General features: G+C 35.1%; 1 protein-coding gene across 3 annotated transcripts in view; it reads right to left on the reverse strand.

Moving 5' to 3' along the window:
• The window catches only part of RTTN (rotatin), a 74,469-nt gene that overhangs the window by 1,527 nt on the left and 53,065 nt on the right, over positions 1–19,877 (reverse strand). For all 3 annotated transcript variants that reach the window (XM_069853265.1, XM_069853264.1, XM_069853263.1), the window contains 14 exons: positions 19,475–19,586; positions 18,545–18,743; positions 17,396–17,486; positions 16,248–16,401; positions 15,946–16,083; positions 14,795–15,006; positions 12,137–12,242; positions 10,246–10,340; positions 7,654–7,731; positions 6,188–6,314; positions 4,601–4,800; positions 3,008–3,275; positions 1,645–1,748; positions 1,221–1,290 (listed from right to left, as the gene is read on the reverse strand). In XM_069853265.1, coding sequence (XP_069709366.1) covers positions 1,221–1,290; positions 1,645–1,748; positions 3,008–3,275; positions 4,601–4,800; positions 6,188–6,314; positions 7,654–7,731; positions 10,246–10,340; positions 12,137–12,242; positions 14,795–15,006; positions 15,946–16,083; positions 16,248–16,401; positions 17,396–17,486; positions 18,545–18,743; positions 19,475–19,586 — 1,954 coding nt within the window. The remainder of the gene's footprint in view (positions 1–1,220; positions 1,291–1,644; positions 1,749–3,007; positions 3,276–4,600; positions 4,801–6,187; positions 6,315–7,653; positions 7,732–10,245; positions 10,341–12,136; positions 12,243–14,794; positions 15,007–15,945; positions 16,084–16,247; positions 16,402–17,395; positions 17,487–18,544; positions 18,744–19,474; positions 19,587–19,877) is intronic.

Here is a 19,877-nt window from a genome sequence, read left to right on the forward strand (position 1 = left end):
CTTTCCAAACCTGTGCTTAGTTGCAACAAATAAAGTGAAAACTGCCTTTTGATCACACCGCGTTACAGTGAGGTCATGACCTGATCTTGCCAAAATTTCTGCTTGGGTAAGACAAAGGGGGAAATTAAAAATAGCAACAGGCATGTTGAAAAAATCCCCCACTTGTACTAAGAAGAACAATCTACCATTTTAGCCCAATTATCACTGTAAAGTGATCAGAGCTTTAAGTGGGCTACTCGAGAACCTTACTGTAGGAAAACAGAGATGACAACTCCACATAACTGTAAACTGTTACCAATTAGACTTGCATAAAATCTTGATATTTTTACATTTAAGTGTTTATTGAATTAAAAATCAGTATTTCAATCTAGAACATCTACGGTAGTACATAAATAAATGGATATCAATGCTACAAGGTGCTAGTCTGCAAAAGCTGCATACTTCTACCTTGTTCCTTCAGTTTATTTTGAGAAGTCTCTTATCAGTGGCAGCTATGCTATAAAGAACAGTGCAAACTATTTATTAACACACCATCAGTATATGTAATGTTGCATTATGTTACGTTTAATGGTTGACTTGGTAAAGGACGAGTTTGAAACAACCATATGTTGACAAAATCAATGGACAGAACAGGAAGAATTATCATGAGATGTTCTAGCAAAACCACATCTCTATTAGGATACTGACACACAGTATTCAACATAGGTAGAAACTTTATGCCTATTCTGTTGTGCAAAGTACTCTGCATTATAAGGCCCCCAGATGATAAACTACATCTACAAAAAATTTGACTACATCTACAGAGTAACTAAAATTGGTAGGAAAACTCATTGGCTTAAAATGGAACATTTGCATGTTTTTTGCAAGCTCAGTCTTGATGTGTCTAACAACCAGTAAATCCATCATTAGCTACTGAAGCTCCAGACTGGTGTGTTTGAACATCTTTCAGAATTGATGCTCTTGAGTGGAAGATAGAAACCTAAGATATAAAAGCTATTCAATTAACAATTATATTCAGTTACTTGAGAGAAAAACTCAAGCTTTCAGAAAGTATGATGCTTAAGCAGGAAGCATGTTACTACTCAAGATTTTAGAGACAAAAGTATTCTTCAAAAATTCATAGCATAACAAAAACTTATTGTAATGATATAAATTGAAATGTGTTAATGATCTATCTGATGGAAAAAACAGAGTGGGCATTAGTTGGAACTAAGACTTACTTTGCTTCGCTGATGAATAAGCCTCATCTATTCTTCTCCTTATTGATGGATTCTTCAAAGTCACTTTTGCCTATAGCACACACAAACACACAAAATACAATGACTCCACTTTCTTCCCTACTCATTCACACGAACAGAAAAGTTTAGAAAATGACAATAATTCAGGAGAACATGAGATGCAGGAATTGTAGAATTAGCATATGACTGTATGATCATACAGATTGCATTTACAGTCACAAATCACAGGTGTCAAGCTGCTTTCTTATGACATATGTTAAGCCTCCTAGCCTGAGCAACTATATGATTAAAACAACAAAACAGAACTGCTGCTGTAAGCTTTATTTTTGTTTACTTAAAGATTACTGTATTTTTTACAGCATAAAATTAACATTACAATTTTTTCAAGTATTTCTCAAATACTAACCTTCTGATAGTTGTGAAGTAAAGCCCAAAGTGAAGCTGCTCCTATTCTCTGAACAGCACAACTATCACTTTCCAAACAGGCAGACAGTACTGCAATGGCTTTATCTAATGAGAAAAATGTAAAAAAAACCTCATCTAGAAAATATAATCAAAAGCACACAAATGTATTTACACTTGATGCTTGAAGTACACTTATTCCTATGACAGGTATTGATATGACAGGGGGATTACAGAAACTTTATTATCAGATTAATTAAATATAAATATGCTCATAAAATTCAAAGACTACACTGAAGTAAGTGTTAAGAAGAATACAGCAAAACAAAACCAAACAATGCTAAAAAATTAAGCCATCGGCAATAAAATATGCATGTTATGTACAACCATCAGCTACGCATAGGAACTAAGTCATGAAACTGTTTTATAACTCCCAGTAGTCACAATTACAGCCACATCAGAACAGAAATTAAGATGTTTCTGCATTTCTTAGCACTTGCTACATAGGTGATTTGTAACCAGGGAGAAATATTTGCCATCCTATTGTAAGTGCCTTAATTTCCTAGTCTTGCTCTGAAGCTAGGCTCTTCAAATCTGCTTGTTCATTTCATAATAAAAAAAAATCAGAGATTATGTAACTGAATAATGTAAGCTTATTTTAGGCAGCAAATCAGCATCTAGGGAAAAAATGAAAAGCATGGAAAACCTGCTGAGAACTTATACTAAAGACAGGAGGCATTCTTTCTGCAAGGAAATGGGGGAAATTCTCTGCATGTTGATACATTAAATTTATATTGCATGATCAAAATTTTATGATTAGGATAAATGTCTTCTGCAAATGACAGAACACAAAGTAGTTTGTCTCAACATCCATGGCTTGCAGGAGCTAATAAGGTTTTGCCCAACTGAAAGACAGGAACTTCCATCATAGACATATTTTTTGATAATTAAACATATTACCAGGATTTTTTTTAAAACTGTTTCTGAAGTTAGGGAGTTCAACCTGACTGACATAAGGAATCCTACAGCTTTCCCTGGAAAAACTAGCTGTTTGGAAAAACTGCAAAAATCTTTTCATTGAGAAAAGATCTTTTCATTCCATTTCATTTCATCCTATATTCAAATGATCAGTCTCACACTAAAACTCAATTTTATAAAAAACTGTTTGCTTTTCCTTTTACTGTATGGTCTTATTTTGCTTTTCTGTTTTCTATAATTACTTCTATGAAAATATTTTTTTGAAAATGCTTTTCTAAATAACAATATAGAGCTGCCGGTCAGTAAAGCAAATTGTAATGAAAATGTGGTACTCTGGAAGACACAATATTCTCAAAGTAAAATAGCTTGTAAAACCTTTATATACTTACCATTAGCTAATATTTTGGGTTTATTAGTTGGACTAAAACATAAGTTATGTAGAATGAGAAGTGCTAGATGCTGGCTGCTCTTATGCTTGTATTTACAAATTTCCACAACCTGGTCTAAAAACCCATTAATCTTCATGATCGTCTGCTGTCCATCTTCTCCAAAAGATAAGTTCAGTAGCAGCTTTAGCCAAGGAGTAGACACATTGCCAGGACTTTTATGACTTCCTTTTGGTAACGAGAGACACAAAAAGTTCTGCAGGAAGTTACTCTGTCAGAAGGAAGAAAAAGGATGTTAGAATTTACAGTAAGCCATGGTTTGTTCACGGCTGTTTGACCTACCAGTCTGCATACTTCACCAAAAACTAGTGTACTAATGCAGCGTTAACATAATTCAGGGTCCTATTATTAATCGAGAATGAAAGGATTACATACAAAAAAGAATGCACATCTTGGTTAAAAGTTAATATGGTAAAAGACATTTTCTTCAGTAATAATTTATGCAGCGTAGATACATAAAAGTTGACCCAAAACACTATATTTCTTTAAAGGCAAATTCCTGCTATGACATGAACCTTTTGCTTTATACTTAGCATTTCTGCCTAAAAACAAGTTAGAAACAATTTAACTGAATCAGTGCACTACTTACCTAATATATTCTTGATTCCTTATTTATTATTTCTTGCATTATTAGCAAATGTTAATGGTATGGTAGAATCATCGACATTCTTGAGCTGGAAGGGACCCATAAGGATCTATAGTATCTCCTCTTTCACTAACAGCCATAGCGTTGTTTACTATTATTATGAGCTTTTAAGAAAAATATTTGTGTGCTTACATGGCATACACTACCACTTCCCAATCTCAGGGCTTGCCTCTACTTCAAGGAGATTCTGAGCAGGTGAAAATCTATTCCTTCAAGATCGGAGGCAGCTTGGGCTGCAGAGATCATGCATTGGTGGAGTTCAAGGTCCTGAGGGATATGGGGCAGGCAAGGACTACAGTCAGGACCCTAAATTTCAGGAGAGCAAACTTCCAGCTCTTCAAATAGTCAGTAAGACTCCCTGCAATATGGTCCTCAGGGACAAGGGAGAAGAACGGACCTGGGAAATATTTAAGGATGCTTTCCATAATGCACAAGAGTGCTCAGTCCCCAGATGTAGGAAATCAGGCAGGGAAGGGAAGAGGAACAGATCCTCCTAGAAGCACATGGAGGACAGGGAGGTGATTAGAGGTAGACACCACAGCTTCACTGGGTCAAGGCCTGCCTGACTAACCTGGTGGCTTTCTACGATGGGGTAACCAGATCAGTTGCCACTGGAAAACCAGCGGATGTGATCTATCTGGACTTCTGTAAAGCCTTTGACATGGTCCCCCACAACATCCTTGGATGGGGCCTTGGACAGCCTGATCTAGTGGGAGGGGTCCCTGCCTATGGCAGGAGGGGCTGGAACTATATGATCTTTAAGGTCCCTTCCAACCCAAACCATTCTATGATTCTTTGACCACAGGACAATTCGTATTGAAATATGAGGGTTTATTTAAAAGGAAAATGAATCAATCATATTGCAAATATCAAGAATATTATTTACTTACCTTCTGAATAAGGCCTTTACAGTCATGAGACAGAGCAAGGTTAGAAAGAAGACAAAAGACCACCTGCTGAATTGGGCTTCTATCATTCGACACTTGGGAAGCCAATTTCAAGATGTTGTGCATTAATGAATTGCCAGCTGCACTTCGTGCAGAGGGAAGTGACGATTGTCCACCACTGGCCCAACAAAGTGAAGAACAACCTTAGGAAACAAAATGTTTATCATGAGAAATGCACATATACATTACAGAAGAAGCAACCAAAGACAGAGCAGTCTTACAGCTCAAAGACTGAGATGGCATTTTTGCAAGGATTATTTTTAACTTTGACTCAAAGTGAAGTGAATGGGACATGCTTTGAATGGAAAGACCCCTGAATGTGGCAGTTTCCTGAAACAGGCATTTACTGTTCTGTTGTTCTAGAATCTAAGAGGCAATTCTGCCGTTAAAGAGAAGACATTGCTTCATCTTAGAAAGTCTCCTTAAAAACCAGGCATTGTATCTAAGGCATTAAACAATTATTTGGGACCAGAATCTGAAGGGATCCTCTGAAGCTGGTTCAGAAAAAGAAGTGTCTATACATCTGAAAGGTTTAACAACTTCCTTAATTTTTGTTTTATGAGAAATAAAAGTGCTGTCTGTATCTATCAGTACCTTGTACCATAGTAATATGCAACCATCATAATTTTAGCTTGATTTCTAATACCTCATGAGACTTTACACTTTAATTTTATATCTTGTGTTTCACTAATACATACCTGACCTTTCTTTAGTCCATATTAAAAAAATGCTTTCATGAAAAAAAACCCAAACCAAAAACATAAGCATCACAAGCTCTTTTATGGAGACATGAACTTAAGAAGAGGGTAAAAAAGCTTGGAGACTGTTCCATTAATACCTTTAACCATACCAACTCTTATGGTATCAACAGGGAGAAAACAACAGATACTTGTATAAAATAACTCGCATAAATCATTACGCGAGTCTAACCAGGAATGAGATAAATTCATAACAGAAAAAGGAACAGACTTCTAGTACTGGACACGATTACTCATCAGTGGAAATAAAGGGTTTCTTAAAACAGAGGGGAGAGTCCTTATGACAAATATATTTCAGTCAAATACAAGCTAAACAGCCCAATGTATAAATAAATGGAAGATATTGCATACAGAATTAAATTATATTATTGAATAATTTAAAAAATTGAATGTTCTCAATAATGGCTGAAACACAAACTGTATGAAGTATTGGTATACAATTCTCTGAGAGAATTCCTAGAGCAGGATTTCTACAATATATTATTCCATTTGGCAGGACTTTTAGAGTAACTCCAAGCACAATGGTTTGAATTAAATGCTATTTAATCCTTTAATACCATTGTACTCTTCCTAAATCCAACAGAGCATAACAGGATCTAAATGAAAGTCTTGAATGTATTAAAATCAAAAGTGATAGACTTTGATGGACCAGTGCTTTTATATTTTCCTCTTATGGTAGTAATAAACATTCTTTCCCCTTTATTATGCTGTTCTGTCTTAATTATTCTGGTTTAACATCTTGATGTATTACATCATAAAATGACTCTCATACCTGCCAGATAGTTTGCAGTGTAGACACAAAGCAAATGCAGAGCTATTTGCATTGAGTCATCATCTATTAAAAACCACGGCCATAGTGAATGCAGAACATGAACAAGATGAGCTTTGAGTGCTGCCATCTAAAAGAACAGGAGCAAGATTAACTACTGTATTATTAAACACTTTCTAAATGAAGTATAAATTAACTGAGAAAAGCATTTTCTTATCTTATTGTGTCCCCTTAGTTTTCTTTAAAAGGCTATATGGAGAAATCTGACATCAACATTAATGAAATTAACTTTACCTCAGTCAAAACCAGCACATTTTAATTACAGAGACATGGAAGCAAAAGCAAAGATTTGTCATTCCAACTGTGATTATTCAAGAACACATTATTCCGAAGTTTTAAGGTTACTCCAACTAAATATTGGAACTCAAAAAGCATGGAAATACAAGAGAGCAGCAAATCAAGAAAAATGTTTCACAACAATTTTATCTGATTATTGGCACAGCCAAGTTATGGCGACATTGGGGATAACCAGATGGCTTATTCAGGTCTATAATTTACATGTTGTTCTCTATACAGAAAGGACGCTATTATATGTCCTTAACAGTGGCACTTCTAGAAGGTCTGGAAATTTTGTGGTTCTGCTAATGCATTTGATAAAAGTAGCACAAGTTGCATTAGAAGGCCAACACAAATTAAACTGTGAAAGAGAAAATGGAAATAAATGTGTGAAAGGTATCAGCAATAACAAAGAGTAGTGATCAGAAAGAATACTGGAAAGAATGAAAAAAAGGAAAGCAGTATTTTCCCCATAGAAGAAACAGGTAGGCAGAAGAACTGAAGTAGGTAGGCAGAAGAACTGAAGTAAAAAAGAAGCTGAAAAGCACAAAGAAAGAATTTGAAATGCAAAGAAATTCAAGATAAGCTACTGCAGAAGAAAAATGATGAAATAAAAAAATCAATATGAAAACAAAATTATGCTTGCACAATTAGTGTAACTTAACTCAGAAAAAAAATGCTAAATTATTATTTAGTGTTTGGGCTTTTATTTTCTTTCAGAAAGGGAAAGGAAAAAAAGGAGAGGAGAATAAAGAGAGAAAAGTACTTTCCCAGATGTGGAGTGTATCTTATGCACTTTTCTTCTGGCCCCACACTTTCCTCCACACCCATTTATCAAGTTATATTCTTTCAAATTGGAATTACTGATTTAAGCAAAGCAGAAATGGGTATAAAGGATGATAGCGATCTGAAACCTTTGGCAGACGATGTTTCAATATGAACATTTAGCTGCTAATGCACGTATGAAATACTCTTAGTGGGTGAGAATAATATTGTACTTCTAACTATTTCTTGTTGTTAATATCAGGGTTAAATTTAGCCGGCCTGATAATAATTTCAAAACAGAAAGAAAAAATTATAACCATCATTCACAAACTGAATGTGCTCATGAATTTCAGTATACGAATACTTACTTTGCATTCTTCATTTTGAAAGAGGCAGTTTCTGAGGAGCTGCATAGAACACCTTAACTGCTTGATAAGGTTTTCCTCCTATCCAGAAAAAAATATTGGAAGATCATCAACATAAGACCAGAATGAATTTTGTACAAAGAAGAAAGAGATTTCAAAGTAGAGGTGTAAATCTAAGGCATCAATGTTTTGGTCACATCTCTTCAGCAGTTTCCTTCTGATCTCAGCTAGGATTCACCCTCAAGATGCCATTTCTATAAGGGCCCTGATATGGCTAAATGCAGAGAGCTCCATTTCTCTTAAAATATTACATCATATTCATTTATTAAAACGTACAGCTCCATTTCTCTTAAAATTAATGAAGAGCAGGTAGGAGCACTTTCTGGGTATTTGTACCATCCTAAAGCAGACATCTAAAGCAAGTCAAATGATTCACTCACTAGAAACTCCTATTTTTCTTCCTTGGGTAAAACCAAGGATAAACTAGCTCTATCTTGCCATTGTCTACAATAGGTCAGATCAATCCATCTTTATATTCTTAGTGTCTTAATCTCTATCCTGTTTTATCAAGTATAAAGGAAAAAAATATATGTAAAATACAATTAATGCTTAATTTCAAACAAGGTGATGTAACAATGCTTGCTTATAAATCATATCATGTACAATTGATGACATATAGAGATGAGGCAAAAATCTGTAACAAAAAAGCTAATGAAAGTCAGGTGTAGCAGATGAAAATGAAACATTTAAGTTGTCGTTACAAATGCGTTTTATAAGTGGTTTGTCTCATTTTTAGCTAAATAAAATGCTAACTCTAAGATGTTGCTTCAAGAACTTCCGTATGTCTTAAATTAATGTATACAAATAGCGCTAAATCCTATAAAATGCCACAAGCTACGAGTTGTACTTGTCAGGTAAACTTTTAGGAGGTTTAAGAAGTTATAGATTGTGTTGATGGCACAGTCTATATTTATTTATTCATATTTGGGTATCTTTATTTTGGCAAGACCCTGTTTTGAGAGGGTTTTTTGAAAGCATGGTTGTTTGTTAATACTTTTTGTGCCCTTCGTTAGCAAAATCATTGTTGTGAAAGAAGAGGAATATCAGGTAAAATACTTCAGTTGCCCTGAGAATGAAGGCTAAATCAAAACACATTGTGCCTAACAGTTAGAAGAAAAGAAAGACAAAAAGGAAATAACTCTGATAACTTCACCTTGAGAGCTGTGCCTCCAGTTGGGCTAAGGGGTAGTTTTTAGATGAGCTAAATCTGACTATGAAAGCACTGTTTTACCACATATGATGAAAAGCATGGTTACATATAACATAACAACGTAAAGCTCCAGCTCAGCAGGGAAATCTGACATGAAGTCTTTTGCAAATATTTTTCAACAAATTCAGAATTAAACAGAAAGAGTCTGTCTGATCTTTCTTAGAGGATGCTTTCCTTCAATTTCAAGATTTAAATTCCTTTTGTATTTAGCATAGGAGCAAACGTCCACAGCTTCTCCCTTCTCAACCCAAGAAATATAAAGAATCAGTTGACTTAAACCTTACTGGACAAACCTGGGGCAGGATACCTTTCAGCCTCCACCTCTCGTAAAAGAGACAAGTGTATTTAAGAGATCTCAAGAAAAAAAATATTGTATCCTTAAAATGTCAGGGTCAAACTCAAATTCTTTTAAGAGCTCGTTGTTATAAAACACAGTTCCACACTCTCACAACTAAAGGCTAAGGTCTGCTTGTGCCAGTGACTCAGAGAAAAGTACTACTGAGCTCAAACAATGCAGAAATATCCTGCAGAAAGATGTCTTCTGCAATTTCTGCTTTATGTGGGAGTGGACAAGATATGAAACTTGACAGCAGAAGTTATTGTCTGTATTTTAATAATTCTCTTAGATGAAAGTGGTAGAAAACAAGCAGATTGAAATAAAAACATTATGAAACTGCTGTACAATGTAAAGAAATTACGTATAGATGAGATGAGGAAGACCTGGGTTATGTGAGAGTCTGGAACAATTGGAATGGAGGTTAAAAAAAGGCTTACAAAAATGCTGAATGGAGGGAAGAAACTGGGAAGATAGACAGTGGAAGGAGCACAGGTATGAGGCAAAAAAACCTCTAAGAAGTAATTTCAGACAGGGACAACTAAGTCTGATGACAAAAGACAAATATTCAGACCAAATATGCAGGACAGGAAAATAATTAGAATTGGAAGCCAGATATAAAAAGAGAAAGTACAGAATAAAAAAAAAAAAAAAAAAAAAAGACTCGCATGTACAAGCCAACTGGGACTGGTTTTGGGGTGGGAGGGAGATTGACTTGTACAGGAACAGAAAAAAACAAAATGGCAAGCACTGGTTGAAAGGCACTGAGAAAGAAAATGTGAGAAACAGAAAAATTATTGTGGAAACAAGATGAGGAAAAAACAGTTTGTAAAAGCTCTAAAATAATTGAGTTTTAAAGAATTCCCAGTATCCAGATCCACTACAAGTTGTCACTTACTCTGTCTCACGTGCAGCACATACTAATAGCGTCTGCCTCAAAAAAGAGCTAGGAAAAGCCTTATCATATCAGCCTGTCAGTTTTTGTAGTTACCTTTTTTTTCTGTGCTTTCCCAGGCTTTAGGGAATCCAAATTCAGCTGCGTGTGAATGTGTTTCATGTCTTCTATACAGCTGTCTATCAGGCCAACTGGAAGTCAAAAAATATTAACTTTTAGAAGTTCATTCAAAATCAAAAATATTTTATGAAACACAAGATACCTTTCTTGCAATGTTCTTGATTACCATTACCCTCCTGAACTGATAGTTAAGGATATAGATGTCCAAATCCTTTGAGTTCATAACATATTGTTGTCTTCTTGATACCAGGAAGTAGCTTATTGTCCCCAAGATCGAGTACATCTAGTTGAATGATCTCAAGAAGCAAGAATACATTTGAGTCCTCTTGCAACAGTCTTGCAAGAGGAAGGGCTGACAAGATGGAAAGGGGAAGATTATTTGGAATAAAGAGAACAGCAATGCATAACTCTTTAGGGTATCTTCAATGATACCGTCTAGAAGACTGAAGCTTTCAGAAGATAGGGCACATAATTATCTTACCCATCTCTTCCCTAATAGCAGTAGATTTCCTGCATCTGAGATGAGGTAAAGGAAAGAAAACGTTCAGGTGACTCAAAGTGCAAAATGTTGAGTTAGGTGCTTTCTTAGGATCTAGAGCGTTTAAATTTATTACAAGATCATGGAGCAAGTACATCACTGGATAGAGAAAGACGTAGAGATGTCATCTATCTGGACTTCTTCAAGGCCTCTGACGCAGTCCCCCAACAACAACATTCTCTCTAAATTGGAGAGAGATGGATTTGATGGATGAACTGACTGGAAATCAGCGACAAGTAGCATCTCTCAAGAGTCTGTGGATGAAGAATTGGCTCGATGGTTACATCCATCTGATCTAGTGGAAGGTGTCCCTGCCCATGGCAGGGGGGCTAGAACTAGAGCATCTTTTAAGGCCCCTTCTGAACCAAATTATTCTATGATCCAGAGGATAGTGGTCAACAGTTCAATGTTCAGATGCTTGACTGCCTTGAAATAGGAAATGTTACTTTACGGCCAGTCTGACTCTCATGTTTCAATTTATGCCCTTTCTCTCACATCCTCCTACACAACGCACTGCTGTGAAAAAAAAGGCTTTTTCTTCACGATCTCATAGGTATGAGAAGGCTGCTATTAGATCCTCACAAAACCTCTCCAGGCTGAACATGGCCCGTTCCCTCTAAGGACAGGTGGACACAACCACCATGGTGGCCCTCTGCTGAAGTTGCTTCAGTTCGTTGGTGTCCGTCTTGTACTAGGCCAAAAATAGATGCATTATTCTAGATTTGGTCTAAAAATTTCTAAGTATAGGAAAGAGTCCCTTCCTCTCCATCTACTAGCTATGTTCCTGTTAATACAGCCCAGGATGCTTTTAGCCTTCTCACATGCAGCTTGCTGCCTACCAAGGCCTCAAGGTTCTTTTCAGCTCCCCAGTCATCCTGTCCTGCACTATGGTGTTGTTCCTTTCCAAGCATTTGACTTCACATTTGTACCTTAAAAAGTAGTCCTTAACTGAATAGGTGATGTAGAGCTACAGATACCTTCAGATATCTGAACCCCAGAAGTCCCCTTCCTCTTGTCTAAGACAAACGTTGCATCACAGCAAGGATGACTTGAAGCACTCTAGCACAGAATGTGATGCACTTCATGAACCGGTAGTGCCTTCAGAGGAAGTCAAGTCTTAGATGATCTAGTAGGTCATCAACAGAAGAACCAGCCTGACTGAAGCAAGGGCTAAGTGGACCAACAATACACCGGGAAAGAGCAGAAAGTAGGTATATAGCATGGGATTTGAAGTTCGGAGATATCTGCCACTATATTTCTTCCACTGGCACAGGTTGCCCAGGGAAGTTGTGGATCCCTCACATTTAACAAACATTTTGGAACACTCACCTTCCAAAGCACATTTCTGGGCACTTTCACTGACAGCTAATAGAGACAGCAATGCATTTGTAGCAACTTCTTTCAGCACATCCTTTGAAGATTTTCTTTCACAGACCTATAAATAATGCAATTTCATTACCAAAGTGAAAAACTGAACATATTAGAAGTAGTATTCATATCCATAAATAAGTTGTTATAGTCTATATCCAGCTATGGTAGTCTGCACACATTGTAAGCTAATTGAAGCGGAGATCACAGCTTTTCTAAAACACTATAAATTTTATATTTGGAAGAACAGGTAGGGTCTAAATTTGAGACTGTATGTATGGATTCTTGTTTCCTTATTTCTTTTACTTCTGATCTTGAAAACACATATTTAAGGGTTCAAATTTACATGAGCAAAAGCACCAAACCCCTTCAAAGTCAGCACGTGCATTTACTAAATTGGTTGTATGCAATACTGCATACTAATATAGGACCTAGTCTGTTAACATTCACACTTGCAGACTGGGACCTAAGTAACCATATGCCGTTGCATATCATCTATCTGTAGATTTTATGTAATTAGAATGATTAATGGAGATGACTGACTGTTTGAAAACTCTCTCGCACGGCCTTTTCTATGTTAGTCAATTATTTGCTTGAGTGCTTCTCCTGAAGAAAGATCATACTTAAATATTTTTGGTTGGTTTTGTTTTGTTTGTTTGTCTTTTTTTTTTTTTAATAGCTTACTTTATATCCTATGGCCTTCTGTTTCAATTGCCTCTCCATAACCACTGGCAGAGCAGGAAGTAAAAATAATACGTACTTTGCTCTAAAACATTGAAGCTGTTTCTTTCCCAACTCTGTTCTGTTCTTGGGTTCATAGCACCTATATTCTTTTCATGTATTATAAAACCCCAGAGAGCACAGGTTATATTTTGAACTCTTTTATGAACAAAATGCAATGTCCATCTATGGCTCTGAACAGTCAAAGAGAAAGTTAAAAGGAAGTTATCTCTTATGATACTCAAACTATGTCAGTGTCTGATGTTCTTTCACTGGCCTGGCTTCAATTAATTCTTCATTTTATAGACTTTTTCTGATGTCAGTATAAAAATCCTCACTCCTTCCTGGTGAAGACTGGTAATTAGCTATGTATACTTGTACAAAAATAGAGATTATTAACTTACAACACAACACATGTATGTCTCATACTTTCATGTAACTGTATTTTTGTGCCAGAGCTGAGGAGTTAAGTTTTGGGCACATGCGTTAGGACTAAAGACAAAAACCTAACAGGATATTTAGCAAATTATGGGATTTCAATTAAGTGGCCAAAGTCAGCTGCCAAAGTCATGGGGAATTCTAGTTTTAGCGTCCTCTACAGTGATGCCAAGAAAGATTATTTTAGGAAAATTCTCCTCCCTAAAACATACCAGGTTCTCAGTGGACAGAACACTACTGCCCCACAAAAATGCAACACAGTCCCAGTGGTACAGCACAGGTTGAGTGACAGATGTTTGCCAGACCAGGACGAGTCTTGGTAGGAATGAGGTTATTCTACAAGAATTCAGCAACCGTAGAAAGAGAGGAGATGAAGTGATACTAAAACAACATTATTTTGGTCACATCAACCAATATACACTAATACATGCTGAAAAAATAATGTTTTACATAGTAAAACAGTACTACATGATTCTGAAAAAAAATAATTACAAGACCCCGGCTCCAGCTACATTATGTTGTACGAAACATGTGTCTTTCAGACAAACCTAAAATCTTAATTATGAAGCACTATCACTGTTACAGTGATAAACTGCACATAATTCAAAGAAGGACAATGAGTATATAGATAGAAGTACTGGTTTATGAGGGAAAATAAAATTGGACAAAAAATTCATGTGTAAATTTTCTTATTACTAAACAACAGAAGATATTTTAACAGCTTGTAAATAAGTGAAGGATATAAATATAAAGGAAGTAAAAGAATTATTATTAGGTACAGTATACAAAAGGGTATATAAGAATAATGAGATTACATTAAGAAAGACAGAACATTCAGAAAGACAGAACATTCAGAATAAATATCTAGAAAAAAAAGGTCTTGTCATCAATATACGTTATATTGGGCAACAATTTCCTAAAAGAATTCATGAAAACATGCTATCCAGCCAATTAAAACTAGCTTGGAAAATACATTAATATATGCTCCTTAAGCACAACAACATCAACCTCAGACTATCAGTGAATGAACTGGAAGGCTTAATGATTCATTTCGCCTCACAATTTTTATGAGGACAACTGTTAAGAACAACAATGCTGTCCTTTACAAGGGGGATAACTACATATCAAACCTTAAAAATCTAACTACACATTTGGAAAAGCAGGGAAAAAAAGCATATCAGCATTTGGCAAACATTCTCCATTTATGTTTCATCTTCTGTCTGCAAGACTTCAAATCATGCTGTTGCAGCATAATTGCCTTGCAAGGCACTCCTAGAAGTTGCTTCTTTTCAGTTGTTCAGCTTGTTACATGAATTTCAACAATAAGTGTAATGGAGGTCTCAAATTAAAGATGTCCTGGTTCATAACTGGAAATGATTTTTTATGAGACTATAATGCTTTTTAACAAAATAGAAAAATGCAAATATATACTCTGAAATCACATCATCAGATTTTAAATACCTGAATGATTAATGTAGTAAGTTGAATTACTGATGCCTGGCATCCTTCAACCTGATCCAGAAGAAAGCTAATAGTTGGATTTTGACATACACTTTGTCTATCTTGGAGCTTCCGTCTTCCTTCCTCATTCAGAAGTACAGACAGGAACTGTAAACTAGCCGTATATAAAGCAGGATATGTAGCTGACAGATGAATACAATCACAAATGGTATCTAAAAGGTTAAACAGAACAAAATGTTTATATTTCATTGTAAATAAAGCTTAAGCTCTCTGGAACTCAGAAAGACTCATCAAAAATTATATGAGCCAAGAAGCAATTATACCTGTGCACTGCACAAAGAATTCTATATTTGATAAGTATTTTAAAATCTAAGAAAGAAATGTTTACATTTTACAGGTTTGTATGAATTAATCGCTCTGCATTAATTTTAGTATAAAGTTAAAAAAGCAATTTCCATTTTTTAAATCACTAATTAGTTCGACAATTTTCTGAACTCTCCTCACTTTATTCAACAGCTTAAATTATAACACCAACAGTACCCATTAGCTGCTTTATGTCCAACGGGATTTGGATTCACCAGATCACCTAACATGCATCTGGCTGAAATCACAAGCTTGGATGGACTATGCTTATACTTCAGTATCAAAACACATCACAGAATGTGGGTGACTGAGAGCCTTGCCTAGGCAATTAAATAACGAAGGGAAAAAAACACATAAACAAACAAAATCCTGCATAATAATCTTTAAATCCTGTATCTGTTGTTATCTCCCCTCAAAAGTTTCCTTTCTTTTTATGTAAGATTAAAAAAACCCAAACAATTAGGAAAAAAATGAAGTAGTAATGGATCATTTCAGGCTCTACTCAAAGGTGCCATATTTCGTTAAGGCTTATAACAAGAATCACTAACCCACGTACGCAAACAAAACTTGTGAATTTTTCTGGCAGCTCAAAAGTTAGTCAAGATATATGAAAGAGTTATAAAAATCCTATTAAAAGAAAAGGTCAGTCAAACTCTGGACACATTTAGTTTTCACTCTGGATATGCAATTGGTAATTACTTAACAGTATCTAAACAGGCCTGCCCCTCTTTTCTATTTGTCTTTTTTATTTACTAGTTGCTAGGTTAAAACCAATCAGAAATAATTACCAATTATTGCTGTACAATGATTTGCAAGGGCTGCTGTCACAGATGGAAAAGATACTTGGCCGCTCTTCCACAGTAATGTAGTTAGAAGGGTGAAGAAGTCTACCCATGTTTCATGAAGTACAGATGTTAACTCTGTATCTGCAAAGATAATATAGAAAAACCAAAAATAAAACAACAAACCACTTCCACACGTGCATGAACATGGATAGCTAAGCCTGAACACCTGTCAGTTTAAATCAAGGTGGTATGTAAATGAAGACCTGCCTCTGTCTGGGTATATTGGAAACAAAGCGACTCATTACCTAACCCATCTCTGGGGTGAATGCTGAGAATCGTGAAGGTATTTCTCAAGAGAGTTTTCAACAGTTCATCCTGGATTACAAGCTGAGAGTCCATCAATAAACATGATTTCAGAAGCCTGGACACAGATGACCAGTATTGAAGAAGTAATAATACCTGTTAAATATTTTTAGAAAGATATGAAACAAAGCCATCTATTTGCACCTTTCACATATTTATTTTAATTTAAATACTCGTATTACCTCAATTGATTCATAACATTTTGAATTCATATACATCACTTAAAAGAAATAATAGGATATAAATTAAAGATTATTCTCATTTTTACTATAGAGCATAAAACAGAATTCCTAGTCTGGAAATGCATGAAATTAATTTTCTAGTGACAAAGAATAAAGCTCCTTGTGAGAAAGCCATGACTGTTGTTATATGCATGGCAACATACTCCCTGGAAGCTCACGCAGAAAACCAAAAATGGTCATTAGCATAATGAATATATGTTTATTTCCTGAAAACAGAAGCTCCATTTGAAGCTTTAAGGAGAAAGAAAAAAAAATTATTTATTTATTCTCACAAGATTTCTACAGAAACACACTTCCTTAATAACCTGGGCATACTTCTCCAAAGCAAATCTGAATGCAGAGCAGCAGAGGCTTTAAAATGGTGCTTTGCCATGAACATAGTATGTCCTTTATGTTATAAATACGAAGTCAAATTTGATACAAAAATAGTTTCACTAGCAGTAACCCTACATACTTTGCATACATTAAAATTAGCTGAGAACTATATAAGCATCTGAATGACTGGAGACAAAGCAACGCAGGCAGGTTAGTTGGGGAAATTAAATATGAAATGTGTCAGTAAACGTATCTGGCTCATACCGTACAAGTAAATACTACTGCATGATTGCTGTAACTGCTAAACCGAATTTGTATTTTAAAAACACAATTAGTTTTCAGACTGATGGTTCTGGCTACAGGTCTAACACAGACATTATTATGTTAGACTATAACATGGTTTATTTTCTCTTAAACCTTATAAAAGGATAGAAATTCACATGAACATAGCCTATAGCAGTGTGTCTGGATGATGATAATAATATAGATTATATATTAAAACAAATTAGAAAGTAACAAAATGCTTCTCTAACCTGAGCTTTTACATGTTCCGTATGACATGGAAGACCCAGAGGAGCTTTCAGTTCCAAGATGCATCTCTCAACCAGATTAGCACTTACAAGACTAAAATAAAACCAAGTAAGTTGGTTAGAAACACACTTAAATAATTAAACGTTCTCTAACTTAATATTCCATGGAAGAGAACACTTTAAATAAACAGAGGAAAAATAAATTATGAAGAACTTAATGCTAAACCCCACTAATTTAAGAAAGTCTAGTGCAATGGCAACTATAATGGCAGTTAAGTTGTTTCAAAATAGTTAGAATAATACAAATTCCAATGGTGTTTCTGCATTGGTAAAAATTGTTTGTTTATATTTCCTTGATTATTTTCTTTCCTGTGGAAGAATTAAAAGCTCTGTAATAATATAAACTGTATTCAAGCAAGTTTGGTTGGGTTCTTTTTTTCACTAATTACAGTATGAAGAGCAACTACAAAAGCTCTTCAAAACACAAAAAAAAACCCCAACTGAATTAATTTTCAAGGTTCACTTCAGGACTTCCAAATACTTTCTACAGATGAAAGAATTTTTTATGATAGCAGAGGAAACATGGAATACAATCTGAAGACTATTTTGAAGTGGTTCCTTCTTTAGAAAAAAACCAAAATGCTAAGGTCTATCATCCAATACTTCCCTAAATCTGGCAAGCACTATTTACTCTCTTTTACTGTGACAACCCTTGGCGCATCCTAAAAATTCTGCATACAATTCAAAGCAGAAAATCATAAAATGAATGGAAATTATCTGCAATTCTGAATACCTGACTATAGCACATACTGTTCTACTAAAGAAAAAAAAATAGCTCCTCAGAAAGGATGACTAAATGGCCATCTAGTCAAAAACCTGAAACGTTAACAGATGAACATAGTAGTTCTGTAGAAGACAGACAACCATTGGAATAACAAATATGACTGTGGTTTCAGTGAAAAAAAGAAATGAATAAAATTATTTTCTTTTGTTGATTGCATTTTATAAAAAAGGTGGTTTTGAGCACTTCAGAAGCAAGAAGTGATCAATATATTTAACAGTTTCTGTAAGAAACGCTAGCAGATCTCCTTTCAAACTTTTCACCTCTATTGCTACACCCTGTTTGTAGTTCCGCAGTTATTGATCCCATACCTGCTGAGAGATGTTAGCAAATGTGCTTGTTGAAGAGCAATTCCAGTATCTTTTGGTGTGACAATCAGTAGATTGTGCAGCAGGTTGCAAATAGCCGACAAAAGGGCAGGAGTGACTACAGCATGTTGTTTACACATACTAGTAGACATGGGAAAATCATGCTGATATGGAGATTCTGTTGTGGTTGTATCACTTTGACCTAGAATAAATAAATGCAATATAAAAAAGAGGAAAAGAAAGCCACCAAAGACCGCTTAGAGCAGGTATATAAAACAGATAGCCTTTTCTTTTTCATAAAATATCCCAGTTCCACATTTAAAACTGTATATTCTGAAATGAGGGGAAAAAAAAAAGACTAACTAAAAAACTAGATGCAGGAAAAGGTTATTTAAAATATTTTTGAAATAAAATATTCCTTTTTCAAGGCAGTAATAATAGTTACAGACAGATAGTAAATTTGGAAAGATATAAATTTTCACTATACCTTGACAAAAAAGATTCTTTATATTTCTAGATATCTCTCTCCATAGATAATTTTTTCTTCATTTCACACACATTTTTATCTTTCTAGATATAAAGAGAATGATATATACATCACTCTGTGTGTGTGTGCGCACATGTGCATGTATGTATATGACTGCTTTACCAAAACTGAATGTTCTGAAATGGTGACTGGATGAGAGGAATAAACCTAAATCTTGAGTTACATTTCAAGCAGTACCAACCATTTTTGATTATTTCTCTCAAAAGCATTTCACCAAGTTCATTTTAAAGGAAGTATTTCATGTTTGTCTTCCAAAACAACCACCAGAAGCATCGATGGTATTTGTTTCATCAATACACAAGCTTTATTTCATGTAGAAATACTAGAGTATGAGTGGGCTAACATTTTCTTCATCATTATGTACGCAAACTCAAAGTTTTACTTACCTTGTGCCATAAGCCGATCAACTACAGTTTCAGGAATAAAACTGGTTGAATTCATTTGGACTGTTGCCTGAAGCTCAGTAACACTCCCCAGTGATGGTGATACAGATCGAATCTAGAAAGACACAAAAAGGAAACTAGTCGATTCCAGCTTCTAAGGAACAGACTACTACTTATATTTTGCCTGGACGAGGGAGGAACATTCCATCAAACCCAACAGACTCAGAACACCAAAACTACAAAAAAATTACTGTTCATGGGAAATCAGGTTAAATTTTACTTACTACATATATAAATACAAAATTTACAAATATCCAATAATTGAAACTATTGAAAGACATGCAGTCTGAACAGAACTGATCAATGCACACATTACTACAACAAATTCCTCCTCTTCATCCTTTTT

The sequence above is a fragment of the Phaenicophaeus curvirostris genome, chromosome 3 (genome assembly GCF_032191515.1).
Source record: "Phaenicophaeus curvirostris isolate KB17595 chromosome 3, BPBGC_Pcur_1.0, whole genome shotgun sequence".
In the NCBI taxonomy this organism is placed as follows: Eukaryota; Metazoa; Chordata; class Aves; order Cuculiformes; family Cuculidae; genus Phaenicophaeus; species Phaenicophaeus curvirostris.